Source organism: Rutidosis leptorrhynchoides, chromosome 7 (assembly GCF_046630445.1).
Source record: "Rutidosis leptorrhynchoides isolate AG116_Rl617_1_P2 chromosome 7, CSIRO_AGI_Rlap_v1, whole genome shotgun sequence".
Lineage (NCBI taxonomy): Eukaryota > Viridiplantae > Streptophyta > Magnoliopsida > Asterales > Asteraceae > Rutidosis > Rutidosis leptorrhynchoides.
Window position 1 is genome coordinate 229,056,974 of NC_092339.1, and position 12,214 is coordinate 229,069,187.

Genomic DNA, 12,214 nt, shown 5'->3' on the forward strand with positions numbered 1-12,214 from the left:
AATACAAGCAAAAAACAATATGTGACTAATCTCAACAAAATACAAACATTTTGGTGTGTTTAATGTTGTATTGGTTTGTTTCCGCATGTTCAATTATGCGTATTTGATATTTACATTGTAAGAGGGCTATGTCTATTGTAGTCACTGAGATCTTTAGATCTTTTCAATTTAGATGTACTAGGTTCTGATACATTTGCAATACAAATAGATTTCTTTTTTTAACAGTAGTTTAGGATCAATAAGAGGGAATTAAACCACTCACGCGATCATTTTTTTGCAGTTGCATAACCCTCCCTCAACTGCTTTCTTAGAGGAAATCCTGATCAATCCGAAGGCATGACCGATAAAATTCCCCTCCCGCTGCCCCCGCAACGCAACGCCCGAAAGACGACTTTGAGTGGATATCAAGGTTAAGGAATAAACTTTTGTCCAATGTTATAGAACCCGGAATCGAATTTCTGACTTCTAACAAAGAGTGTTAGACCTATCACTTAAGTTGTTTTTTATTTTTCAGACAAAAAAACTATTTTATAAACTATTCAATCACTTTATATTTTTTTAGTCTGTTTTTCTAATAATATCATAAAATTTTTTGTTTATAAAACGCTGATAGAATGAAGCTGATCGACTCATTTTTTTAATTAAAAAGCCGGCTCAACATATATTTGTGATGTCAATAAAAGCGGGCAACTAATGTTAGGGTTGACTTAAGTTGGTATTGTCCCTAAAACCCCTGGTAAAATCGAAAGAGGGATGAACACTCAAAAGGAGAAACAGCGGCTGAATCAATTGTTGATCCAACATCTAAACACCATTCATGAAACCTTTCAGGTTTCTTTTTTCTTTTTCTTTTTTCTTTTGCATATATTAATCTACGTATCTATCCTTTTTATTATTATAACTATTAATATTAATTATTAGTTATTAATTTCATGTTCCAATGCTTAATGTTGTTAGAAATTATTTATTTTTTATAGGTTTTGGATTCAGCACCGCCATCCTCGTTTCAAAAAGTAAGCTGGAATGATGACGTTGTCAAATTGGGTGAACAGCTGTATAAACAGGCCACTACTGGTAATCTTTATCTATTTTGTCTGTTTTTGGAAGCTTGATTTCGTGTCTGTATATGTATATGTTATATTATATGTATCCACTACGCTTAAGTTCGTCTTAAATTATTAGTTGTCTGTGCAAACTGGGATGATTGTAAAAGTTTTAGTCATCTTGTTATTGCTGAAAATAGTCCTCTTTTATAATCTTCTTTTTGAATCTGGTTCCATATCCTAAAGTAAGCTTGGAGGTAGATTATTGATTCCAAAATATGTAGGTTAATAAGACTACTATTTGGTTTAAAATTATTGTTTTGTTAAATTATTAACCATCACTAGATAACCCAATTGGTTTGGGCACCGAGTTCCTTAACAAGAGCTCTCAGGTTCGAATTTTGTGGTGACCAGGGTTGTGTTGGAAACAGCTCTGCTGAGACATCAGAGTATGGAGTTGGATTACTCGCCCTCACGGGTAGCCTGAACAGAGAAAAACCTTCTATAGTTTTATTGTAAAGATTGATCGTGGCCAAACAAACAAGAAACACAATTGAGAAAGAAACTGGAGAAAAGCCGCATCTGTGTTTTTATTCACGATAAAAATGATAAAGATAACTGCCTACAGATGGCCAACTAAAGCCTTATTTAAACACACACTAAATAAGGATAAACACTAGCATTTAATTTCAAATATTGGATAAACTAGAGTCCAACAATGACTCCAGTTGTAAACAAGCTGCGTTTTTTGTTCTCCTGCCCCAAGCTTAATATTGAAGTCAATTAATGGGCCCAAACAAAGTTTCACCAAAATACTCCTGAAGCCCAATACGCGTTCTGGGCTTCCGCTGATAAACTTGAGCCCACTTATCTTGAGACACACCATCAGTCAAAGATCCTGCATCAAGTTTGTTTTGTTAAAATGTTTATCTTGGCGTTCTTAGACTTGGAAAAAGCTTATGATTGTGTCCTGCGTGAGCTGATTTGGAAGACTCTTAATGTTAGGGGTGTTCCAAGTAGATATATACGATCTATTAAAGATATGTACGATGGGGCGAAGACTCGTGTATGAACGACGATAGGAAACACAGAGTTCTTCCCCGTAGAGGTAGGTTTACATCAGGGATCTGCCCTTAGCCCTTATCTTTTCGCTTTGATCCTAGACGAGTTGACTCATAGAATACAAGACAACATCCCATGGTGCTTGATTTTCGCCGACGATATTGTATTAGTTTCGGAATCCCAAGATGAGCTTAACAGAAGGCTTGAGCAATGGAGGATCGCCTTAGAATCAAATGGCCTACGGATTAGCAGACTTAAATCGGAGTACCTTAGATGCGATTTCAAGACGAGCGAAGAGGAACACGACGATATAGTGGATACCCGAATTGGGGATCAGATTTTACCCCCGCAAGAGTCCTTTAGATATTTAGGCTCGATGCTTCACAATTCGGGTAGGATAGATGAGGACGTGACACATCGCATACGAGTAGGATGGTTGAAGTGGAGGGCTGCGAAAGGGGTGTTGTGCGACAAGAAGGTCTCCCTTAAACTGAAAAGGAAATTCTTCAAGGTGGCAATCAGACCAGCCATGTTATACGGATCAGAGTGTTGGCCAATGAGGAAGGCCCAAGAGAGGAGGATGGAGGTGGCAGAAATGAGGATGCTTAGGTGGACGTGTGGTAAGACCATGCTAGATATGATACCAAATGGAGTTTTTAAGGAGAAATTGGGAGTTGAGAACATCATCAAAAAACTAAGAGAAGGACGACTTAGATGGTTTGGGCATGTTAGGAGGCGCCCACCTTTAGCCCCGGTTAGGAGAGTCGAGATCCTCACCGTTGGCTGCGTAAGGAGAAGGGGTAGACCTAAACGTAGGATGGAGGATAGATTGAAGCTTGACATGAAGGAGCTTCTACTGACGGAGGACATGACTTCTGATAGGAGCCTGTGGAGGAGTAGAATTAGTATAATTGAGTAGGATATTTTTTTTTTTTTTTTCAATGTGTTAGTTACATTTATTATACAACTACATATATAACTATAGCTAGTTATTCTATAACTACACTATATATATCCCTCTACATGGTATATGTTTCTATATATATGTATTTAGACTATATATGTATCGATGTATATACTTGTATCTATATAGGTATCTATGTATCTAAGTGCATGTATTTTTGGTGTATGTATGTTGGCCTGTCTTGTATATATATATATATATATATATATATATATATATATTTTGTTTGCCTGTATGTCTACTTGAAATTAAATGGTTATGTGCACTATCTTATCCATGCTATTTGCTCTATTGTTGTGTATTACTGCTATATGTGCTATCTTTTATGGTTACTGTGTATGGTTACATCTTTCTAGGCACACATAACTCTTACAGGTACGTATCATTTGCCCTCTCTTTTTCGTTTTTATGAGCATTTTCTGGCCGGAGGTCCTTAGGAAGCAATCTCTTTTGCTCTAGAGTAGAGGGAGGGACGACCTTATCTAGTCGCGGGTTCTATACCCGCGGGTGAAGTAGTGACTTCCTTCTAATCTAGGGTACGAGGAATGATTGTCTACACCCACCTCTCCCATACCTCACTTCCGTGGGATTGGGTATTGTTGTTGTTGTTGTTGTTGTTGATTTTAATGTAATGCTTTAATACTAATGTTACCAAGATCCAAATAATTTTCATCTTCCTAGAAAGATAGTAGTATTCAGTTGATTCTTTTTGAAGTCTAAAAAGGTTACGTTTGCTTCATTATGTAGTCGGAATGCTTTGGAGTGGAGATGGGCCGGATGCGAAATCACTTGAGGAGAGCATGGCGACTTATTCCAATTTGTTACAAGGATTCCTTTTGCTTTCACATGGAAGTATGATTGGAGCTGGACCTACGCTTTCTTCTTGCATCCATTCGTCAGTTAAGCAGGTTACCGATTGCAGTTTTATGTTGCTGAGAGAGTCGGTTGCTGCCTATGGTAATCTCTCATTCCATTTTTTGAATTACTTGCTTGATATTTTACATGTAAGAAGGCGTTTGGTTACGTGTCTTGATATGAACTTTTTATTTCGAAATATCAAAATCAGAAAACCTAGTAAAACTGTTTGTATGGGAGAGTGTTCGGATGTGCTTTTAATGTTCGAAAATGTAATAGTTAATTGTTTAACTATTTAGCAAATTCTTGTTATGTAAGTAAGAAATAATGTATAAAATGACCGAAACGGGAATGTTGTGGGAAAATAGGATACACTGAGATGGGACTAGAAGTGTCCCAAGTTAAATTAAGAGAAAGCTGTTATCCAGGGCGTTTAGCTGACCTAATCAGATGGCCCGAAACAGAATCTGTATATCCTAATATTTTAAAATTGATTATGATTATTACTGGTCTCAATAATTGGATAAGCATCTTCAAATCGAGGAATTCATGTCACATTATGCAATCGATGGTGCTTAGTCTATTAACGAGATGTCTGCCTAATCTATTAGTTACTGTTGTGAAAGTCTGTGAAAGTCGGGCTGAGTTGGGTCAAAGTCAATTTGGTCAAACTTTTAGTATTTTTAAAAATTAGATTTTGTTCCCTATATCTCTACTTGAAATATTTGTGTTTTATGTTTTATATTCATGCATATAATATATAAATGTTTCATTTATTTATTGCTAAAAGTCAACGTTGGTCAACGCTCAACTTGTTTCTGACTCGACCAACTCGTCCCTTGTCCCAATGAACTCGTGACTTTTACAACCTTGATTACAATACTAATGACTGGTACTGACAACTTCAACAACTTATTAAACCACACTTCACAAGCTAAGATTATTGATAAGATTATGACATTAATTTATTCTTTCTTTTACTTTGAAGCTCCAACTTAATGCTCATTACCCATCGTTTGAAATGTAGGAAACAGCAGTCAGTCGCATAAACTATCGATTCCTCAGATCGTAGGCACTGTTTGGGAGGCATGCACAACTCTTAAAAAGACACCTGGCACAAACATTACAGCCATAGGCCGATCAATGACTCAAGTTGCAGTTTCCATAAAAGATGTTCTTCGTGAGATGAAGGAACTTAAACCCACTTCTGAAAGTGTTTCAAAGCCTGATAATGAAGTTTCAAAACCAGATAACGATGCTCATGAAAGTGACAACTCATCAGACGGAGATTTTGGCAGTGACTTGTCGCCCAAAGAGATGAAAATTGCCGAGTTGGCCATTGACGTCGTGTCTCAAACTCTATCAACGATCAAAGAAACTATTCGATCAATCACTGGCCTACTCAAAAACCCCCAAACGGATAACGAGAGTAGTCAAACAGTGGATTCATTAGAGAAATTATTGATGATTTGTAAAAATATGGGATTACAGGTAGATGAGATTGGAGCTTGTCTTTATCCTCCTCAAGAGGTTTCCGTTATTAGAAGTGCTACTGAGAAGATGGTGAGTTTTGTTAATGAAATGCAGGTAGAATTGGAAAACGTAAAGGGAACTTCGGATGCTTTTCTTCATGAAAGTAATTGTTTGATCAGTTCTTTAAAGAACCTGGACTTAGAATTAGGCTGCTCTTCTGATGATGATGATGATGATGATGTTGAACTTGTTAGTGAAATGGAAAACCTTGTAGTGGACAATTAGTATTTTTTTTTTTTCATTTCAAAATAAAATTTCAGTGATTTAATGTTTCTGTGGTTTATAGTTGTTTTTGCTTGATCTTGAAGTTGTGGCATATACAGTTTCTAACTTCATGTTTTATAGTATTTTTTTTTTTTTTTTTTTTCATTTCAACTTCTGCAAGATCCAAATAAATTGAACATCTATATGAAGTTTATCTCATTCTATGGCTACACAAATCGTTGTGCACCAGGGACTGATCTGGGTTTAACATTTTTACCCATGCTTACTTTTTCAGCTCTACTAACTTCCTTACCAATGAGCTTAACGGTCCATGCACCACCAAAGTAGGGGTCCAGCCAGAAGCAACTGAGTTAGAGGATCTGTCGATGGTAGCTGCAACATCAGCACCAACTACAACATATCTCCATACCACCAATAACATTTGATCACCAGTCACTAATCCAACTTTCCATACTAGAACTTGCATCACCGGCACCTGCCAATTAAAAGAATGTTACTCCCTTCGTCCTATATAAAATATTCCTTAACTTTTTCTAAATTTAAGATATATTAAGGAATTGTCTAATTTGCCATCATTTAATCGTATGTATTGCAATATTTGAATACACAAATTACAGATACAATCGTATAGCAGAGAATAAGTAACTGAACATTGTGTCTAGCCTACTCTATTTATACTACACAAACTAGGTTACAATAGGCGATAACCTAAACTTGATTTCTTGTTCTTGATATCAAGGTAAAATCCCACAAATCAATCTAATTAACAACAATTGGATGCATCCATAATCCTTTCCAAATACATAATCTTGACTTGATTGACACGCTTTCAGATATAAAATCTTTCACATATTCGATCCATAAAATTAGAAAATCTGGTTCTCTTCAAAACTATGGAAAACACAAATAGTCGGGTATGTATAGATAGTCTGATCAGGATAAACTTTCTAGAGATAGTCCTGAATTCCCAAATATCTATACTTGGAATTGTTTTAAAAATTCTAACCAAGCTTGTAACTCATCAGATTTTTTAAAAGGGTCACTGAAATAAATGATCTACTGATGCGGGTGAGCTGGGTAATGAAACCAGCAACGCAACCAGCACAAGCTCAAAAGATGTTATACCCGAATCTGGCCAAACAATGGTCGTGTTGCCATCTCTTTCTTAACATCTAAGTGTTTTTGGAGCTGGTTCAAGAGGCTCAGGGGTTACCCTATTTCAGTCCTTAAACTGAAATGGTTAAGTTCATGAATAAAGTTTTTGATAGTTAAAGGCAAGCTAGCAAAGAAGAAGAACCAGCAAACCGAACTAGCAAACACACTTTAGTTCAACCAGCAAAGTTTTACTCAGCCGTAAATCTAGTTCAACCAGTAAGACGAACTTCAGTACAACCAGCAAAATGAACTTTAGCACAACCAGCAAATGATGGTGTTTTCTTTCTAAAAGGCCAGCTTGCTGATACGATTCAAAGTTTTCTTATGTTTTCAATAATCAGGCCAAGTCATGTGCTTAACACGTGTGTGTGTGTGTGTGTGTGTGAAATGCCCCGTTCATATCGATTATAAACGATTCATAATAGTTGATTACATCACGAGGTACTTGACCTCTATATGATACATTTTACAAACATTGCATTCGTTTTTAAAAGACAAACTTTCATTTCATCGAAAGTTGACGGCATGCATACCATTTCATAATATATCTAACTATAATTGACTTAATAATAATCTTGATGAATGAATGACTCCAAGTAATATCTCTAATATGATCAAATGCACAGCGGAAGATTTCTTTCATACCTGAGAATAAACATGCTTTCAAGTGTCAACCAAAAGGCTGGTGAGTTCACAGGTTTATCGTAAACAATAAAATTCATCATTTTAATAGACCACAAGATTTAATATTCCCATTTCCCATAAACATCATGCATAAAATTCATTCATATGGATTGAAGACCTGGTAATCGACCTTAACAAGTTGCATATAGAATAACCTCATCATTCCGGGACAACTTAAGACATGATAAATTTGCCATCATTCCGGGAAAACTTCGGACATGATAAATTCGTCATCATTCCAGGAAAACTTCGGACATGATAAATTCGCCATCATTCCGGGAAAACTTCGGACATGATAAATTCGCCATCATTCCGGAAAAACTTCGGACATGATAAATTCGCCATCATTCCGGGAAAACTTCGGACATGATAAATAGGACATATTCGATTTCGATAATTTAACCATAGAATGTAGTTTCGATTATTTGTGTCTATTTCGTAAAACAGTTATAAAAGCAGCGCATGTATTCTCAGTCCCAAAAATATATATTGCAAAAGCATTTAAAAAGGGAGTAATGAAACTCACGCATATAAATATTGTAAAACAGTTAATAAAGCATTTGCATGTATTCTCAGCCCAAAAATGTAAAGAGTAAAAGGGATCAAATGAAACTCACGATACGATATTTTGTAGTAAAAATATGCATACGACGGAACTGAACAATGCAGGGTTGGCCTCGGATTCACGAACCTATATCAGTTATTTATATTAAATCATGTAATCACAATCGAACAACTTATATATATATATATATATATATATATATATATATATATATATATATATATATATATATATATATATATATATATATATATATATATATATATATATATATTAAATATATACTATATTACTTATTTTATTTTAGTAATATAATTGTTAATTCAAATGTTATATGTATAGATATTGTGTTATATTATTATAAATAATAACAATTAACAGAAAAGTAAGTAATACTAACATAGTTATTTGTAATAAATATATTTTTATATAAATATCATTTGTTTGTTAAATGTTAATTATAATACTACTAAAATAATGATAATAATAATAATGATAAAAATAATAATAATAATAATGTCACTAAAAATAATACTAATAATAAAAATAATAATAATAACATAGTTGTAATGATAATAGTATTAATAATAATAATGATAATCCTAATGATAATAAAATGATAATAATTCTAATGATACTTGTATTACTAATAATATTATTAATAATAATAATAATGATAATTTTTATAAATATTTATATTTTTAATACTAATGATAATAATAATAATAATAATAATAATAATAATAATAATAATAATAATAATAATAATAAATAATACTACCTTTAAAGCTTTTTCCAAAAAAAAAAAAAAATGCCTCAGACAGGGCTCGAACTCGCGACCTCTCGGTTACACCCACATACCCTTAACCATTCCTCTGCCATTCTATTTCTGATAATATACCCAGTTTAAAATACATAATCTATCTGTTTCTTCATCTCCTTCAAAAGTTTCAACCGAACAGAACCATAAATTAATCTATACTTTCCAATTATAAAGACCCAACTGAAATCATAAATTTCTCGGCCCAACACTAACAACGTAATCAAGTCCATTATCTAAGTCTATCAAGTATTTAATCCAAGTAACCCTAAAGGTTTTCGATCAACCACTGTGTTCATCGTGATATCCTTATCTCTATGATCACCCACCATTATTCGTCATTATCATTATCATAATCATTATCATAATCATAATCATAATCATTATCATAATCATTATCATATCACGCATCCTTTCATCATACACCATCATTATATTTATATCCTTACAGTCTGTTATCATCGTTTCTGTGTAACTCGTTTCCACAGACCCTAAATGGGTCTAGATGGCAACCAGAAAACAAACATTAGCCTAATTCTAAGGCCCAAATCAAACAGTTTCGAAGCCCATCATTTCAGCAGTCCAGATAAAAGTCAGAACAATTAATACGGCCCAAAGAGTGGCAGCCCAACAACATAAACCCCTAGGCCCCATTTAGAAAACATTTATGGTTTTAATTTGTAACAGAAACAGAAGACGTTTACAGAATTAATGGAATATCGAGTCACTATCTTTATTATGATTATGCCAACTCTATCATTGTGTACACCGCATATATAACATCAATTATCTGTGGTGTTTGTTGTAATGACCCGTCCTAATCCATCTGGACGAAGTCCTCAACAGTTGGTCCCATTGCGAGGTTCTGACCTCTATATGCCATGAACGACTCCATGTAATATGAGCAATGCACAACGGAAGATTTCTTTCATACCTGAGAATAAACATGCTTTAAAGTGTCAACCAAAAGGTTGGTGAGTTTATAAGTTTATCATAAAACAATAAAATTCATCATTTTGATAGACCACAAGATTTAAATGATGCATGGTACAAATGGGCCCGAATCCTATACCCACCTGTAATGTACATGCGATATCTTTTAAAATACAGTACACCTTTCTCGTGTACGAAATCATCTTTCATAAATCTTAGTAACCGTACACATATCTCGTGCACAAAAATAACATACACATAACCTGTGTATAAAATCATTCTCTAGATACATAACATTCACTTTTCATTGCTTTCATAGCTTGACTTGGTAACCGACCTTAACATATAATGCGCATAATAATATCCCCAAAACAGAACATCTCGTCTGTATAATAATCATATAAACTTCGAAGTACTAAACACCACGCCCACTAGCCCTTCCGTCTAGTGAACATTCTGGGTGGGGGTGTTAAACCCGGTATCTACCTTTAGGATTCGCGTCAATTAGGCATGCACTAATTCTCAAAATTAGTAACGTTCCCTAATTCTTAGGTTACCAAGCAATAATAATCAGGGGAAAAATATTCATATCAATTGTGGCAATTATCACGTCCACATAATTCAATGGTGGCAATTATCACGTCCACATAATTCATTCGAGGAATGTTTTGCTTGTGTCTATCTCGTCAAACATTTATAAAAGCATTTCATGTATTCGCAGTTCAAAATGTATTTCAAAAGCATTTAATAAAGCAGTTGTAAAAGTAGCGCATGTATTCTCAGTCCCAAAAATGTAAAGAGTAAAAGGGAATCAAATGAACTCACACATTGTATTTTGTAGTAAAAATACATATGACGACAATGAACAAGTGTAGGGTTGGCCTCGGATTCACGAACCTTTATCAAGTATATATATTAACACATATAATCACATAATTCCTTCTATATAATATATATATATATATATATATATATATATATATATATATATATATATATATATATATATATATATATATATATTAAATGTTGTAGTTATATAGTTATATATCTTTATTTATATTTCCAGTTATATTTTATATACAGTTATTTTGTAAAATAATTAATATTCATACATATAGTTATACTAATACATATATATCTATATAATTAGTATTATATTGTTACATTAAAAATTTTGTTATATGTAAATATTTATGTAAATAATGTTATTATGTTTAATTTATAATGTATATGTATTATTAATATAGTTATAGTATATGTAGTTAGTATATTTTTATATGTCAAACGTTTATTTGTTAAAAATGATAGTTTTTAAAATAATCATTTACTAATAATAATAACTTTATTAATAATGATAATGTTAATAATAAAAAAATGATATTGTTAATAATGATACTTATGTTAATAATAATAATAATTGCAATAATAATAATAATAATAATAATAATATTAATAATCATAAAACTACCTTTAAAAGAAAAGGCTCCCAAACAGAAAATAAATTGTCTCCTCCCAGGCTCGAACCCGCGACCTCTCGTTCCATTAATTATTTCATATGCACGTATTTATTTATTATAATTTTGCCATTGATCATGATCATCATTTTTCGCTCATCATCTCCTTCGTATCATCACCTTTTCATACATTGTCTAAACTAATCATCCTCATTAACCATGATCTACCCTTATTATCATTCTTATATCATAATCATCTCTATTATCATGATATCATAATCATCATGTTCATATCATTTTTGTAACATCCCGCATTTTTCCGTTAAATTATTTTAACGCCCGTCTTTTTCTTTTTAAATAATACCCTTCGTATCTAGATTCGTATCCTTTGTTAAGTAACATTTTAAATATTCTCGTTATCGGATTTTAATATCTCCCGTACTCCCGTGAAATTTAAAATAATTCGTTCGGTTAATTCCCGCACCCGATTCATAGTTGAGGGACCAAACTTGCCAAGGGTTCAAACCTTTGACTAGGTCAAAGGGTCAAACCCTTTCCACCCTTTCATTATCACCTCCTCCATTTTATTACTTCCTCCATTTTCTCTCTAACTCCAACCACAAAGATTCATCATCCATTTATGATCTAGCGGGTATTTTGCAAAACAAATTACATATTTGAGCTCCTTGCAACTTCCTCTTCGTTTTGGTACCAATTTCATCTCATTTGGGTAACTTTCTAAAATCACTAGATTTCTTTAAATTCGTGTTCTTGACTTATAAAGTAGTTAATTAGTGTCTATGGCTCATTGTGATGTCGTGTATGTAATTTGTATGCTCGATTTGTTGTTTTTGGTGTAACTAGTTCATTATGAAAATTGCTTGCTAAATCTTTGATTTTGGATGATTAAAAGTTGTT

General features: G+C 33.3%; 1 protein-coding gene across 1 annotated transcript; it reads left to right on the plus strand.

The window, feature by feature from the left end:
• Window positions 1-666: 666 nt before the first annotated feature.
• Window positions 667-5,795, plus strand: LOC139857440 (uncharacterized). The gene is made up of 4 exons (XM_071846190.1): window positions 667-831; window positions 978-1,074; window positions 3,817-4,026; window positions 4,952-5,795. Exons 1-4 carry the CDS (start codon window positions 754-756, stop codon window positions 5,680-5,682), a joined length of 1,116 nt encoding a protein of 371 aa, XP_071702291.1. The 5' UTR covers window positions 667-753; the 3' UTR covers window positions 5,683-5,795.
• The last annotated feature ends 6,419 nt before the right edge of the window (window positions 5,796-12,214 follow it).

What these genes read in the sequence shown, in the direction of transcription:
- LOC139857440 (XM_071846190.1), top strand. Translation starts at nt 754, where the DNA reads ATGAACACTCAAAAGGAGAAACAGCGGCTGAATCAATTGTTGATCCAA. An exon ending in GTATAAACAGGCCACTACTG is followed by an intron (nt 1,075 to 3,816) that starts GTAATCTTTATC and finishes TTCATTATGTAG; the next exon opens with TCGGAATGCTTTGGAGTGGA. An exon ending in AGAGTCGGTTGCTGCCTATG is followed by an intron (nt 4,027 to 4,951) that starts GTAATCTCTCAT and finishes TTTGAAATGTAG; the next exon opens with GAAACAGCAGTCAGTCGCAT.